Source organism: Hypomesus transpacificus, chromosome 9 (genome assembly GCF_021917145.1).
Source record: "Hypomesus transpacificus isolate Combined female chromosome 9, fHypTra1, whole genome shotgun sequence".
Classification (NCBI taxonomy): domain Eukaryota; kingdom Metazoa; phylum Chordata; class Actinopteri; order Osmeriformes; family Osmeridae; genus Hypomesus; species Hypomesus transpacificus.
The window spans coordinates 11,740,660-11,757,283 of record NC_061068.1 but is presented as its reverse complement, the minus strand read 5'-3'; the positions used below and the strand labels follow the sequence as shown (position 1 = coordinate 11,757,283).

The 16,624-nt window shown below is 46.0% G+C and overlaps 2 protein-coding genes across 2 annotated transcripts; one reads left to right on the top strand and one right to left on the bottom strand.

Annotated features, from left to right (window-relative positions):
- Positions 1 to 1,550: 1,550 nt before the first annotated feature.
- Positions 1,551 to 7,513, bottom strand: prxl2b (peroxiredoxin like 2B). Its single transcript, XM_047025299.1, has 7 exons — positions 7,322 to 7,513; positions 6,484 to 6,688; positions 5,778 to 5,829; positions 5,436 to 5,499; positions 4,566 to 4,641; positions 3,887 to 4,005; positions 1,551 to 2,110 (listed from the first exon to the last, which is right to left on the bottom strand). Exons 1-7 carry the CDS (start codon positions 7,382 to 7,384, stop codon positions 2,084 to 2,086), a joined length of 606 nt encoding a protein of 201 aa, XP_046881255.1. The 5' UTR covers positions 7,385 to 7,513; the 3' UTR covers positions 1,551 to 2,083.
- A 619-nt stretch (positions 7,514 to 8,132) lies between these two features.
- On the top strand, positions 8,133 to 16,594 carry slc45a1 (solute carrier family 45 member 1). The gene is made up of 10 exons (XM_047026240.1): positions 8,133 to 8,309; positions 9,012 to 9,486; positions 9,681 to 9,773; positions 10,120 to 10,344; positions 10,620 to 11,482; positions 12,056 to 12,209; positions 12,527 to 12,703; positions 12,883 to 13,088; positions 13,683 to 13,908; positions 15,045 to 16,594. Exons 2-10 carry the CDS (start codon positions 9,045 to 9,047, stop codon positions 15,071 to 15,073), a joined length of 2,415 nt encoding a protein of 804 aa, XP_046882196.1. The 5' UTR covers positions 8,133 to 8,309; positions 9,012 to 9,044; the 3' UTR covers positions 15,074 to 16,594.
- Positions 16,595 to 16,624: the final 30 nt, after the last annotated feature.

Sequence of the window (16,624 nt, the reverse complement as noted above, 5' to 3'; positions counted from 1 at the left end):
CTCGGGGGAGGAAAATGGCTTCTCATTACAGGTGCGGTCAAGGCCAGGACTGTTATTTTCTACCTTGATGAACCAGTAATGAAAGCGAAACTGAACATGAGAGTAGGAGAAGAGCTACCTGGCAGCATGTTTAAAAGGGGGACGTCTTAGCTGGCCACTGCTTTGGACATAGGAAATGTTGTTTTGGACAGCGATCTTGGAAATATAAGAACAGATAGTCACTGACATCGATGTTTCTGGAAGCCTTGGTCACTTGAACATGACTGTTATGTGTCTCATTCGAGACTGATGAATGTATATAATATACAGTATCTGCCTTTGAAGTTTTATCTATATTTACTCTTAGCCTGTTTACGTATTTTACTGGCTTATACTGTTGTACCGTGCAGGGGATTATTACAGCTTTGTGACTAGTGACTGTTTTACTTGGTCTGTGAGTGGTGAAAAAAGCCTGTTAACCAGACCTGGGTCAAATAGAATTTGTGAGTGTTTTCCTTAAGTGGTCATGGTGGTCCTGGCCATGGGTCTACCACTGGGCACGTTTATTTGCTTTCATTGCATTTGAAACAGTGTCCATTGCGCATAACTAGAGTACCTGCAGATATTTGCCCCAGGCTGGTCTGTTGCCTGGTGTGAAGCAGATATCCATGGTGGAGGAGGAGTTAGGAGATGGAACTGCTCCATAGGGACAGTGAAAGCTGAGACTGAGGTTTAGGAGTTGTTAAGCAACGGTCTTTCCGATTTATGCTTTGATGGCTGGAGTAAAATCTGAATCATTTACTTTTGAAATATCGACTTTGTTGTACGTGTATCACCCACAGCATAATGGTTTCAGGGCTGTGCATCTGATTTTAAACCTACATATATTGCACAAAATCACTCAGTAAGTCGTAAATAATGTACTTCAGTTCACACGTTCATTTGAAATACAACAAATGAACAGTGTTCATTGTTTAAAAGTAAGCAGTAGTAAACCAGATGAATTTAATCTGAGCGCAAACCACAAGGCCCCATGAAACGCACTGTAGTACGCCCCGATTCCACAGACTCTAGTCATCTGCTGCCATGAACAGAACCAGAATGTTGTCCAGGAGGACAGTCAGTGTCTGAGAGGAAACCACAGTTACCTGAGGACAAAAAACACTATTTACATAGTGACATCAGCCTCTAAATGTTCATCAAAAAGCTTTATTTTTGGGCTTGGTCAAATGATGCTATATTCAGTCAAATATCAAGTGCAAATATGTAGACTAACAGCTATTTTTTGCGACTCAGCATCTGTATGTAGAGTTTTGCATTGATTGTTCACTGGTAGAGGATTCCAGTATCTGTGCCCATCACTGACAGCCCATGCTCATCTTTCAAGGTCACGGTCTCGTTTGACATGTGACCCTCTCTTGATACTCAATATGTGCTGTATTTTGTGATTAAATGCAAAACAATATTGCGTAATGTGTCATATGCAATTTGTTAACTGATATCTTGGTGTAAAAACTATCCAGTATGGTGGATTAAAATATATTGTCTAAGCAACAAAGATAATAATTGTCTTTTTTTTGTATATTTCAATTTATTCACACTCTCACATCCATACAATGGAAACTCAGCAATTACAATACTATCAGACAGATTGTGAACAAATCAACATAGGTAAAAATATCTTCATATTGTACCCATTACAATGACATAATATGTAAACAGGTGTTACAAATTGTTAAAAATCGGTTTAATTTAAGAATCCACCAAAGTAATTCAATCAAATTATTAATAAAAAATGATATTAAATGTATTTATTAGAATGGGGAGATACACCGATTGATATGAGAAGGAATGTTGAAAAGATATAGTATGGAAAACATAAATAAACGCACACAAAGGATCAAAATGCATGTACAGTGCAAATTAAAACAAAAGGAATGAAAACTGACTTTGTTTCAATAATTATATTGAACATGAAGTATCATTCACCCCTTCCAAAGTAGTAAAGTGTTATCTTTGGCTATGGTGACTGCAGGGTCGGAGTCCCTCTGTCATTTTCCCAAAAAGCACTTGAGGTGTCAAAAGACGGGAGAACATTTAGGCTTCATCTCGTACAGACATCATCGTTACACTGGGAGAGAAACAACACAGAAACTGGATGAGAGCAGGGCTAGGTCAACCATTCTACAGGCAGGGTACATATCCATGAACTCTTGAATTTCCTTCTGGATTAATAAAGTGAACTCTGTGAAAACTGAAGTCACCTTTCAAACTTGGCACAGTAACGTTTTACTGGGATGTGATGACATTTGTATGTTTTAATAGTGTATTACTGGGTCTGAACATGCTGTAGTTGGGCTTCAACCGTGGAGTCTGGTTTCCCCTACATTGTTTTCATTTCCTTTCTTATCTCGTGCCCTCTGAGGTCTGTTATGTTTGGGCAAGTTTATTAGGAAAAGATGATTCTGTTCTAAAAAGATGGGAATTGAAGGACTGGAATGTGGTACACACCCAATAGATTCTGAGTGGAGTCATGGCTGTTGCAAGGAAACTGGAACATTCTGCAATAGTAACACCTCTAGTTCCAGAAAACATGGACAAATGGAGCCAGCCCTGTCTGTAGGGGCTTGGTCCTCCCTGATGAAGGGGGTGGGACGATGACCCTGTGGGTCCCCTGGTTAAGGGCAAACTGCTGGACAGCCGGGCCCCTAGGGAACAACCTAATCATTTACATCTCTGATGCAGACACATATGAAGAGCTTGTGATTGACACGGAGACTGACAGGTTCAGCCCAGCCCAGTGTGTACTTGTGTGTGTGTGTGTGTGAGAGAGAGCGAGAGAGATAGGGGCCGTAACTCCTTTCAGTAACAATAAAATGCAAACGGTTTGTTAATCTGATGTGCTTATCAAATGACCTCATCATCTAGGTCTAGGACACCTCATCAACCGGACAGCCACGATTGTAAATGTACCATTAGGCCTATTTGTGAACTTCAGTGACGCCCAAGTGCCCCCCCCCCTTCCCCCCCCCTCCTCTTTTTGTAAGCTAACATAAGGTCTGCTCTGTTCTGGGACATCTGGATGTCCTCAGCTGTGTCACGGGAGAAGGAAGCCACACACTGCAGCGATGGCTGGGAGGGTCTCTGGGCTGGTTGAGAAGGGAGGAGAGCCAGGTCCCTGCCGGGCTACAGAGCTGTGGTTTAGCACCACATGCTGGGCCTCGTGGGCCTGCTGACTGGCCTGACAACCATGGAACTTTCTCAGGCTGGGGCACTCCTGTCCTGCTGCCTAGGGGACAGTCAGACTGGGTCGAATAGCAACTGCGGATATGAAAACGAAATCCGATTTGATGTCCTGTATATATTATCGGTGTATGAACAGACACAATGTAGGATCATTCCTACATGAATACGACTATACCTGCAATCGATTGAATGAAGTTAAATGTGTTCATTAACACCACGACCGCCGCAAACTTCCCTACGGTTCTGACTGATCTGGAGCTACCAAACGTCAACAACTTAAAGAAGACAATGTTGGCGCTTGTTCTGAGCACATAAGAATATTTCCTCAAGCCTGAGAACACCAGCACACCACGTCCTTCCTTCGATGCAGTCTCACTATGACTAGGTGAATGAGTGCCCCCTGGTGGCTCATTAAAGTCACAACCAGAATCGAACACCTACATTTGGTAGACGAGATAACCAGTACACTATTTCCGACCATTGATCAGTCAGTAAGGAGGGACAGAGTGTTCTTACTGCTGTTCCAGGGGCTGGGTTTAGTTCAGTGGTATTTGACTGCAAATCAAGAAGGTTCCACGTTCAAATCCCTCTGTACCATACTTTGGATTAGAGTGTCTGTTAACTGAATACAAAACAATACATGACTGTTCTTCTTGTTTACCTGCGGTTTCTCTCCTGCCTGGGCGCTGGTAGTGATGCCCAGAGCCTTGGATATGTCCTCCAACGGCACAAAGTCACCCGGAGAATCCTGGACGAAGTGCAGCAGGATCTTCTCTCCACCTGAACGACACACGCACGCACGCACGCACGCACACACACACACACACACACACACAGACACACAATAAAGAGCAGCAGGGATAGTGTGAAAGATGTACCATCTTAGAACAGAACATTGACTCGCAACAAACAGTTACTGATTATTTTCCCTCATACAATTTCCAGACAACTGATGTGATACAACAATGCCCCCTGGTGGATTAGGGGGCATTTATATACTGGTGGCAGTATATAAATGTCATATAAAAAGAGACCTTAAAGAGACCACGGTATTTCACAACACTTAAAAACTTGCTGTCATAATCAAGAAACATACAATCTCCTACACCCCTCCTACTCCATGGCTGTTTGTGATGTTATATGCGTGGTTTGTAACCCAGTTCTATTGCTAACATGTACGAGTATTGTTCATGTTTTTCAAATTTTCACCATGAAACAGCTATCTGACGAAAGGCTTTTAAACTTCTGAGCACCTTCATCACACTTGTTAGAACTTCCCAGCACAAACTCTTTTTTTCTATAGATACAATCCCCTTGGTTGTGGAGCGGGGGGTACTTACCTTTGGACACGATGAGCATGCCTCCGCTCTGAAGGAGGTCTCCAGTGAAGTTCCCCTGGATACCCTGGGCATTGGCCTGACAGCCGAAGGACAACAGAAACCAGTAAAGCTAGTCAGACATCTTTCACAGTCCTGTCAGACAGTGTGTGAGGTACTGGCATTTCACAGTCCTGTCAGACAGTGTGTGAGGTACAGGCCTTTCACAGTCCTGTCAGACAGTGTGTGAAGTACAGGCCTTTCACAGTCCTGTAAGACAGTGTGTGAGGTACAGGCCTTTTACATTCCTGTCAGACAGTGTGTGAGGTACAGGCCTTTCACAGTCCTGTCAGACAGTGTGTGAAGTACAGGCCTTTCACAGTCCTGTCAGACAGTGTGTGAGGTACAGGCCTTTCACAGTCCTGTTAGGCAGTGTGTGAGGTACAGGCCTTTCACAGTCCTGTCAGACAGTGTGTGAGGTACTGGCATTTCACAGTCCTGTCAGACAGTGTGTGAGGTACAGGCCTTTCACAGTCCTGTCAGACAGTGTCTGAGGTACAGGCCTTTCACAGTCCTGTCAGACAGTGTATGAGGTACAAGCCTTTCACAGTCCTGTCAGGCAGTGTGTGAGGTACAGGTCTTTCACAGTCCTGTCAGACAGTGTGTGAGGTACAGGCCTTTCACAGTCCTGTAAGACAGTGTGTGAGGTACAGGCCTTTCACATTCCTGTCAGACAGTGTGTGAGGTACAGGCCTTTCACAGTCCTGTCAGGCAGTGTGTTAGGTACAGGCCTTTCACAGTCCTGTCAGACAGTGTGTGAGGTACAGGCCTTTCACAGTCCTGTCAGACAGTGTGTGAGGTACAAGCCTTTCACAGTCCTGTCAGAAGGATTACCTTGGCTGTGACGTCTCGCACTTTCTTCCCCAGTGCAGCAGGGACCACGCTCAGAGCACTGTACCTGGAGGAGACAAACACAGGTGGTGGGACGTGTGTGTGTCTGTGTGTGTGTGTGTCTGTGTGTGTGTGTGTCTGTGTGTGTGTGTGTGTCTGTGTGTGTGTGCCTGTGTGTCTGCCTGTGTGTGTGTGTGTGTGTGTCTGTGTGTGTGTGCCTGCGTGTGTGTACACTGCATTTAACAGATGGGTCATGTTGTAGTCATAGATCCACTGACCAGCAAACCACTGCGATCAATACATGACTCTCAAGTAAGAGATAAGGAAGTCAAAGAGCCAATTCACCTTTTAAATCCCAGATCCTTGTACGATTGCTTTTTCTCATCAACGTAAATGTCTGTAACAGAGGTGTACATGAATAGTAAAACTCCTTGTCATCCTATAGGCCTAGGCATATATGTCACATCATAATTAAGCCGAACCCTTTCATTAAAGAGGCCTAGACATCTAATTAGTGTAGTTAATCGTGTGAAACTAGAATAGATATGTGTGAAATTGTTTACAGACAATGAAGAATTATAGGTTAGAGTTAGAATCATAATGAACTATAATTTCAACATCTGTGTCTGTTTCCTCTGCGCTCCATTATGTACAGTATTTACCCTTTACAGCCAGGTATAGTAAGCATAACAACTCTTTTTTATAACACTGAGCTCTTTTATAACACTGGGTGCTGGAGCAACCACTTTGACACGCCCTTGCTAGCCAGGCGTTACAAAAGCCCCCGTACTAAAGTTGTGTAAGGGTGACAGTGTTACTTTGGTTGACTCTATATGACTAATCTAAAAGCCCTATCATTGTGCAAACGGTTTCTGACTAATCGTACAGAGATGAAAAACACAGAACAAAGCACTGTCATCTCTGTAGTTCTTCTCTTGCTATCTAGAATGTTCCCCGGTATTAGAGAATTCAGCATTCCATTTTACATTCTGTGTAAACACAGTTCCAAACTTCATCTAGCCAGTACACCCAAAGTTGTGATCCTGCTCACCTCCTTTGAAGAACCCCCCTTCCTTGAACTCCTTCAGTCCTGTCTCCTCGGGGCCAATGCCCACCAGTGCCACTCCGCTGGCTTTCAGGTCCGGTTCCAGTTTACTGATCTCTGCTGCCGTCCAGCGACACACCTGGCAGCCAAACCTCCGCAGGAAGAAGAGGATGGCCGGCTGGTCACACCACAGAGACTGGAGCGCCACGCTCTGGAATACAGACAGAGAATCGCGTCATTCAATTGTGTGTGTGTGTATGTGTGTGTGTGTGTGTGTGTGTGTGTACTGCATAAGACATGGGAGAACAGATTGTGGACGGGTGGTGGAACGTGAAATGAATCACGTGTAAATGTTTTTACATTTAAATGAACACATGTTAAAACTGAACATGAAAATGAGCCGGATCCCCTTAAGAAATCCAAACTTACTGACAAACTCACCCTGTCCTGCATCAGCCCTTGCATTTACAAAGCATACCTGGCACTCCCTATAGAATAGTGGTAAAGGATTGTCATCCTTATTACCGCCCCAGTCTGTAACTGAGAGTGCCAATTACACATTATTAAACCCGCTATCATAGCAACTAATGGACGGTTTGAGATTTCAGATGTCAGCATGCTTCTCAGGGGAGTGCATTACAATCCGGAAGCCGTAGGGGGCCTAGACGATAAAACAGGCCCATACCAAAACCGAACGAGCTGTCGGAACAATTCTCGATAAACGGCATAGACAAAGCGTAATTGGGTTACAATAGTTTTGGCGAGAACGTCTCACCCAGACACCATTTATACATAAAATCGAGTCGCTTGTTTGCTTGTTGTTAATACGAAGCCTTTAGCCTACCTCTCCAGAAGCAGCACTCTTCAATAAGTTCGCTCCCACTTTCGACAGGTCAATCTTCGCCATTATGTCTGGAGGTAAAATTAATGTGTTGACAAAAATTAGATCCCTAGAAATAGATCTCTTCTAAATTTCTCGGTTGTAGTTGAATGAATGTCTGTTTATGGGTTACACCCCTTTAGTTGCAAAACATCACTACTCTAACCGCGCCCATTCCAAACTACCATCCAATCATAATTTAAACAACATGGCAACTCAACCAATAAACTAAAGACTTGCAGCGATGGGGCGGGTTATGTTCCATAATTTGACAACTTTGAGCATGTGCATTTCTAGTTTCATAAACTCTGACTGTGTGACAGCTGTAAGAACTACTGTAACAAGTACAGAGGGCTGCTTACATTTCTCAATCATCTATGACACCTTTATTGTCAAAGTGAATCACTTTGCACATAGCCTACATTTCAAACATAATGCGGTTATTTTATTGCAAATTGCATAACCCACAATGGTGCTGACAGGGCAAAGGTTGAAACTCATCAGGAGGACAAAGTGGTACGCATATTCGTTTCCCTTTTTTTCAATTTTTTTTGTGCTGGTAGCCTATATCTGACTTAGGGGTTTTCCCTTTGACTCATGGATACAAGTGATTAGTAGTGTGTTATGGTTGAACTCACGAGGACCCGAGTAGACATATAGGCTACAGGAAGGTGCCAATGCCTCCTGGAGATGGTGCTGATGTTGCAGGTCTAACAAGCGCATACAATCAGGAGGGGTGATGTGACGTCATGGGTGACCGGGGGACAGGAGAAGGGAGGGGAAGGGAGAGAGAGGGGGAAGGAGAAGGGACGAAGGAGAAATGCAGCGGGATGACTGCATCAGGGAAGAAACATGTATCTTCTCGTTTGTCGCACATTTTGTAAAGCATAAATATGATTGACTTGTTCATCAACATTTTGTTCTACAGTAAACGACAAGACACCTCAAAAAGGTAATTTTCTCTCACGTTTCAATTTGCACGCCTTATCCTTTTAAAGCACAGTTAACCCTATTGTAAAATTCACCTTGCAAACAAAATGTCACATCATGAAAGAAAATAATCGTAGATTATCAGCCCATCGACATCAATATCGAGCTTGTCACAATTGCACGTTCTGCACGATTTGGTAATGATAAAAAGACGTTTCATGTCGAATCCGCGGGCTATAAATAAGTATTTCACGTATATTTTTTATGTCAGCTGTTTATGCCCCAATGCCTGCCTTACGCCTCGTCTCGCATGCATCCGATTTTTATGTATTCTTACATGAAAAATTAAAATGGAAACAGTTTCCGTATGAGACATGGTGCCGCATACTGCTGTACTCAGCTACACCGGGCACATGGTTCTTGCGCACATCACACTGCTACATGCGCATTGGTTGCAGTGCGTCGTGCCCACGAGGAGAATTTGCCATCAAATCACACTGGTGATGGCCAAACTGTCCTTAGCTGGTTACCATGGTATCCTTGACAACCTTCTCATTACTGCCTAACTTGAAAACAATGTAAGCCGCAGTGATATTGAATGTCCTCTAAAAAGACTATGGTTAGTTACTCCACACATTTGCATGCTTGTGTTGACTCCTTTAAATTCTTTCCCCTCGCTGAACATAAATTCCTCATTACTGTTCTGTGGTTTCGATTTGATAAGGATCACCCAGCGTATGCAGAGTGTACCAGAGTGATGTCATCTCCAGGTATGGGCACCCCCAGTGACCCCCTCCTCACCAGCCCAGTGGGGGGAGGAGGAGCAGGGGGGAGGTCATCCTGTGCCACTCAGGATGGCCTCTGGAGGACCTGTCTGCCAAAGACCGCCAGCTTCCCGTCATCCACCACACGACACCTGAGTCACCGCGCCAACAACTTCCAGAGACACCCGAAGCGGCGGAAGTTGATCCGGCCGTCCCCTCCCCCGCCCCCCAACACCCCCTGCCCCCTGGACCAGCTGGATCTCAGCGAGCTGCCCCCCCGACGCACTTTACCCGAGCTGCTCTTCAATGGCTGCGTCCTGTTTGGCATCGAGTTCAGCTACGCCATGGAAACGGCCTACGTCACTCCCGTGCTGCTGCAGATGGGCCTTCCAGACCAGTTCTACAGCTTGGTGTGGTTCATCAGTCCCATCATGGGTAAGGAGGGGACCAAGGGAGATATGGATACTGAGACTATGGCCAATAGTATACATAATATGTGATGCGGTAGTGTGTGTAAGCATATGAATGGAGCTCTGGGGGAACAGGTTTGACGGGTGCTTTGAAATGATAACCATCACCTCCTCCTCCTTCTAGAGTGCCCTAAACTCTTCTCTCCGTTGGGCTTGTAGGGTTCCTCGTCCAGCCTCTTCTTGGAGCCTGGAGTGACCGTTGCACATCTCGCTTCGGCCGAAGAAGGCCTTTCATCTTTGCCCTGGCCATAGGTAAGTGTCAGGAGACATAGCAACTGAACGTTGCTATGTGCTAACACTATAAGCTAAAGCCTCTGGTTTTAGGTTTGGGTACACGTCTTGATATCTGACTGGCTTATTCATGGCCCCAGGACACTTAGTCAGCCTCCCATCTACTACTACTGTCCTTGTATTGTTGTTCTGTTTTGTCTTGTTGTTCTATGTGTGATGCTATAGCCTGCATGGAGAATACCAAATCCAATTCCTAGTATCTGTATACGTGGCATGAAATAAATAAAGTATAAGTATCTTGGCCTGTTGTTGTCACTTGGTACATCCACCAGAGTGATGCTGTGTCTCTGATGTGGCCTCTCTGTAGGAGCCCTGCTGGGTTTAACACTGGTGCTGAACGGACGAGACATCGGTGGGGTGATATCAGACACAGCAACCAATCACAAGTGGGGCATTATCCTGACCGTGTGTGGAGTGGTACTGATGGACTTCAGCGCCGACTCGGCCGACAACCCCAGCCACGCCTACATGATGGATGTGTGCAGCCCAGAGGACCAGGATCGGGGCTTGAACATCCACGCTCTGCTGGCAGGTCAGTGGTGGTCATGCTCTCTGCCTGCCTCCATCTGAGAGCATGGCTTCATTGCTGCACACCAAACTCCATTATATATTCTAAGATCTATGTGGAAGAATAGATTAATTGTTTCAGGGAAGGGTAGAAGATTTGAGCACTCTACTGGCTGATTGGATTGCAAGGCTTTTTTACCGTGCAGATAAGAAAGTTTCAAGCTGAGTGATTGTGAATTTGTTGAATGAAAATCCGTTATTGGTCTTGGTATGACAGTATTTCCTGTTTGTGATGTGCAGGACTGGGAGGTGGGTTCGGGTACATTGTCGGCGGAATCAACTGGGACCACACGGAGTTCGGAAGGTCTGTGGGAGGGCAGCTTCGGGTCATCTACATGTTCACCAGTGTCACCTTGGTGGCTGCCACAGCGATGACTCTGACGAGCATCCCGGAGCGGGCCTTGCCAAAGACGCAGCCTCAGAAGAACTCCAAAAGCCTCCTGAAGAGCCCAAGTCACCCCCTCCCTCCCTCTCCCCCTGTCCACCCCGCTGTGGCCCTGGAGGAGGAGGTGGAGGAGGAAGGCCTGTACGGCTACCAGTTCTCCCACCACCACCCTGACCCCCTGGCACATTCCTGCAGTGCCAACGCGCGCCTCTGTGCCGGCCTGACTAGTCCCATATCCCCACTCAGCCCGCTCACTCCCAAATACGGCAGCTTCATCAGCCGAGACAGCTCTCTCACCGGCATCAACGAGTTTGCCTCCTCTCTGGGCACCTCCTACATTGACAGTGTTCTCATCGACTGCTACACAGGACAGCAATCGCCACAGCTTCTGGACCCCTGCTGTGCAGCCAGGCCCTTGCCCCCAGGTGACAGCCCGCCTCCACAGGGATCTCAGCCAGGGGCAAGAACCCAGCCTGTGGGTGGGCCTCAGCCTGCAGGTGGGCCTCAGCAGGGAGCAGGGTCCCAGCCTGGTGCTGAGATCCAGCCTGCTGGAGAGACCCAGCCTGGGAGGGTGTCTATGCCTGGGGCAGGCTCCAAGCGGGGCTCCTCTGCTGGCATTCTGAAACGCCCCCAGAGCCTGGCTCTGGTGGAGGAACCTCTGATGACTCCAACTGGGCTCGAGAACGGCAGGAGGAGAACAGTCACTTTCAGCCAGCAGGTACATCTGAACTCATTTTTCTTTTAAAATATAGAAAATATTTTTTCTTTTCAAAATCTGGCAGTTCTTGATAGGAGTGTTTGCGTCTATACACATAAGCTGTACTGCTTATTTTAAAACGACAGCGTTACTATTTGAAGAACTAACCTCATGGGAGGGTGGGAAAAGATGTTATCAGGTGATTGGGCTGCAACAGGGTATTATCCACAAGTCCAGAAGAGAATTAGAAATGACTGGTCTCAGTCTCCACCCTTAGATGCAGCTCACAGATAGTAGACTAACGACTACTGTTCCTCCAAATCCTTCACAAGCATTTTCTCCCTCAACTCCAACGTCCAGTAAACTATGGACCCTTTTCAACCGTATTAGTCAGAATAGTGGCTGCAGTCGGTTCTAAGATAAATAACTACCTATTCAACCAGTTTGAAACACATGTATATGTTCATGCCTGTTATACATATACAGTATATGCATATTATTACTTAAATGTAAAGGTTTCAAAATGGTTTCAGTTTCAGAATTGTAAACATAGTTTATAATCAGTGGTTTGTTTTGTTGTTTGTTGCCCTGAAGGTGGCAAACATCCTGCTGAACGGAGTGCGCTACGACAGTGACCTGAGTGAGCACGTGGAGACGGCCGACTCCCAGATGTCCATGAAGTTGCTGTGTGTGGCCATCTACAGGATGCCCCCCTCCCTCCGCAGCCTGTGCACAAACCATTTTCTGGGTAAACTGGCACTCGTATCACTCTTAGTTGGCGTGTGTTTGCTGAGAGCCATTTTCCCACTAACACCTCACTAGATTCAATGTCTGCTGCCCAGTGAAAGCTTTGTTAAAGTCAGGGATAGTCTAGGCCAGGCCATGTAAACCCACAAACTTTAGTACAGAAATCTACATTCCTTGACCATTCCTGAACTGTTTAACCCACTCAGTCCCGCCCTCATTATACTTTTAAAACTGGGGAGAAAAAAACACTTTGACCAGTACTAATATTACCATTTGCGCTTTATGCTTCAAGCTAAGCCCTGTGTTTGCTGTGTCCAGGTTGGCTGTCCTTTGAGGGCATGCTGCTGTTTTACACTGACTTCATGGGGGAGGTGGTGTTTGAGGGAGACCCCAAAGCCCCTCACGACTCGGAGGCCTACCAACGCTACAACGCAGGGGTCAGCATGGGCTGCTGGGGCATGTGCATCTATGCATTCAGTGCTGCCTTCTACTCAGGTGAGTCCCCTCGCGCACACACGTACACACACACACACAGATCCTTCTTCTCTCAGCATAGGACATGAAACTAAAGCAAACGCTCCCCTCCCTAAACACAGACATGGACACACAAACAGTGTCAGTTGTGCACAAAGCGTCTCATTCCCCCGTTCTCAGTTTGGTTGTCTTCCTTCCAGCCATCCTGGACAAGCTGGAGGAGCGTTTCTCCCTCCGCTCGCTCTATTTCTTTGCCTACCTGGCCTTCGGTCTGGGCACGGGTCTGGCCACGCTGTCCACCAACCTCTATGTGGTGCTGTCTCTCTGTGTCACCTACGGGGTGCTCTTCTCCTCCCTGTGCACTCTGCCTTACTCGCTGCTGTGTGACTACTACCAGAACCCTGAGGTACAGTACATCCACAACACTGGAGACACATACATAGAGTGTCTGGACAGAGATACTGAGACATAGACTTAGACTCTCTGGACAGAGATACTGAGACACAGACATAGACATAGACTCTCTGGACAGAGATACTGAGACACAGACTTAGACATAGACTCTCTTGACAGAGATACTGAGACACAGACATAGACTCTCTGGACAGTGATACTAAGACATAGACTTAGACATAGACTCTCTGGACAGAGATACTGAGACACAGACTTAGACATAGACTCTCTGGACAGAGATACTGAGACACAGACATACTCTCTGGACAGAGATACTGAGAAACAGACTTAGACATAGACTCTCTGGACAGAGATACTGAGACATAGACTTAAATTCTCTGGACAGAGATAAAGGTTTACGGAAACTAGGCAATAATGGTAGTTCAGTAACAGTTCCTGATTCATTCATGTTTATTTGTAATTTGGAATATTTTTATTGAACTGTGGATGGGGAAATGTACTTTATCTTACTGTTCTTTGTGTGTGTGTGTGTGTGTGTGTGTGTGTGTGTGTGTGTGTGTGTGTGTGTGTGCGTGCGTTGCTATAGTTTTGTGGCTCCTCTGAGGAAGGGACCAGGAGAGGGATGGGCGTGGACATCTCTCTACTCAGCTGCCAGTACTTCCTTGCTCAGATCCTGGTTTCCGTGGCAATGGGACCTCTGACCTCGCTGGTGGGCGGGGCCCAGGGAGTGATGTACTTTTCGAGCGCGATGTCATTCGTGGGCTGTCTGTACTCCTCACTCTGCGTGGTGTACCAGCTGCCCCCCCCCGAGGGTGAGCCCCCCGACAGTGAGACCCAGCCACTACTGGTTCACATTTAGAGCCCTCAATTTGTCTCACACACTCTCACTGAACAACACGACACCCCCCAAAACACGGTAGTTTACAGACACCCTTAGCTAACTTCGCTTTGAGACAGCGGACATCCACGCTGTGCTGTACAGTCACACTGTACAGCTCGTGGGTATACTGTTAAACCTCAGCTCAGATACACTCAGAACTAGTCGACAGACAGATAGACAGACATTGGCCACCGACAGTGTGTTTGATACAGAGCGTGTATGTATGTGTCCTTGCATTTTCTTTCCAGATCTTTCCGGCATTTATGTGATTGTGGTACAGGTGTGAGTCCGAGTGTGTTTGTGTGTACAGTGGTCTTTTGGATTGTGTTTGTGAGCTATATATATGACTTGTGTGTGTGTGTGGGCTTTCTGCTGGAGGTCAAACCTCTCTCCTCATCTCTCCTTGCTCTTTCACATCTAAGGTCAATTTTTGATCCAAAGTATTAACAGCTTTAGTGGCTCCTTTATCTCCTGTTTCTAACCAGTCAGTCAGCATTTGCATGAGCTTCAATGCCTTGTCTTAGTGTTTGGTTTTAGTAATATGGCCAAGGAATGTCTACCTGCCTGTTTCTCTGAGTTATCTGACACACTATCATGTAACTGTAGGGGAGGTTGTAGTGACTGACTGAATGTGCCTCCATGACCTTTTGCTTGAAGCCCCGAATGAACACACACATATACAAAGACACACACTCAAATCTGCACACACAGACTCTCACACAAACACACAGAGGAACACACACAGGATATAGTTATTTATTCACTTATTCTGTGTAATAAAATGCACTTTTTAGCGCTAGACCGAAGCATGTGCACTCTTTCTCACGTGGCTTACAGCATTGTTCTGGGGAATTCTTCCAGTTCCCCGGGTTAGCATAGCTATTATTTAGCTTCAGACATCCAAAACGTTATGATTGAGTCAGACACACGCGCACACACATACTGTACGTGCGCACACACAATAGAAGGATCATTCCGGACCCTCGCTAAGCCATGGACAGCACTCTGACCTGTCACCCTGCTGATGGGGGGGGGCCTTGTAATGACAGTGATTCTTGTCATTATCAGGAAGAGGAGAAGTTGAAACTGGGGTGTGACTCCGCATTCAGTTGGAAACCGAAAAAAGACACCACCAAAAAAACCAAACACACACAAAACAAGAAGAGCAGCGAAAGAGGCTGTTTCACTGGCAAGAAAGAATCCAGGAAGATGCTGGATGGGAACTGTGCTTGTGAAGCGTGGCGGCCGAGGGGAGGCCCTTCTGGGGGGTTTTGCCAGCCAGCTGCAGGTGCTTCTTCTATCCACTAGAGTGCATGTTGTAGGATCGAGCCCTCTCACCACACCACACCCACAGTGGCCTGGAGTGTGGTTCCTCTCTCATGCTTGGGTTAGGTTTCCACCCCCTATACCCTCTCTCACCACACCACACCCACAGTGGCCTGGAGTGGTTCCTCTCTCATGCTTGGGTTAGGTCTCCACCACCCTCGTACCAGTCTTCGGTTCAGTTCTAGAACCTTCCATCTCCATTGGGATGCTAATGAAAATCATTTGTTTTTTCCCTGTTTCAGTTGTTGAAAAGACAACTGCAATCTATCAAATTCAATCTACAGCGTGTCATTCCAAAGTAGTTTGTCGTCATTTGCACTGCTCGGGCATTATCATCACGCGATACGACTGACACAGAGAATGCTCTCAGGCTCTTATCGATCTCCGACATCACTTGCCTGTTTTCATGATGTCATTTCCACTGGAATCACTGCCCCTGCCCCTCATCATACCACTTTGGTCCAGGCCAGGTGAGGCCTGTGTTGGGGAGATGGACCCCCCCCCCCCCCCTGATGCCTCCAGAACAGACTGGACACGCGCCATCGTTCTGTTTCTGAGGACTGTCACCGAGGAGATAAGGATTGTATGGAGCATGATGTTGCAGCGCTTGAAGTCTGACATAGACAACAACATTGTCAGTCATTTACAGTAACTTTATGTAACAATGCAATTATCAATAATTCTTATATCATATTAACAGTGCTACTGTAACAGCTACTTTTTCTTCAGGGTTGAGTTCAAGAAAAAAGCGACAAAAAATAGAATTTTGCCATTTTGACTGCTGTGTCATTCTTTCTCTACGTATATATAATGTGCATAGTTATCCTTTCATTAAGATCCAACATTAGAATCTTATATTACAAATGTGAACATGAACACCGATACAGACAGTATACTAATACGATTACAAACAATATGGAACTTCCTTTTGACCCAAGAGTCAGGGTTGGATATTGAATGGTTTCATTTGTTGTGTTTATCATTCAACACTGGAGTGCCTACTCAAGTCACCTAAGATGACCTCTGTTGTCGCACTCTCAACACAACACTAGATGGCGCCGAGCCTGATTCTTGACTAACAAAAGATGTTTCTAGCCTGTCAACCTCTTGCGCTAGGTCTTGTGAAACTGTGCCTTTTTCTTGTATGTCTTCCAGTGTCAGATAAAACTAGAACAACTGCCCTCAGAATCTCCAGTCTAGTAGGCTCACAGAAACATTCATGGTTTATCACTTCAGCGTCACTCTAAGTAACTGTTAAGCCTTCCATTAAATAGAATTAGAGCATGTGCTTACTAAGTAAGGTTGAGCACTGAAACCAAAAG

Excerpts from the sequence above, each read along its gene's own strand:
- prxl2b (XM_047025299.1), bottom strand. The coding sequence starts at position 7,384 with ATGGCGAAGATTGACCTGTCGAAAGTGGGAGCGAACTTATTGAAGAGT. Across the intron at positions 5,500-5,777 it reads AAGGATCTGGGATTTAAAAG|GTACAGTGCTCTGAGCGTGG; the intron begins GTGAATTGGCTC and ends TGTCTCCTCCAG. Across the intron at positions 4,006-4,565 it reads CATGCTCATCGTGTCCAAAG|GTGGAGAGAAGATCCTGCTG; the intron begins GTAAGTACCCCC and ends TGTGTCGTTCAG.
- slc45a1 (XM_047026240.1), top strand. The coding sequence starts at position 9,045 with ATGTCATCTCCAGGTATGGGCACCCCCAGTGACCCCCTCCTCACCAGC. Across the intron at positions 12,704-12,882 it reads CAGTGCTGCCTTCTACTCAG|CCATCCTGGACAAGCTGGAG; the intron begins GTGAGTCCCCTC and ends TCTTCCTTCCAG. Across the intron at positions 13,909-15,044 it reads CCAGCTGCCCCCCCCCGAGG|GAAGAGGAGAAGTTGAAACT; the intron begins GTGAGCCCCCCG and ends TGTCATTATCAG.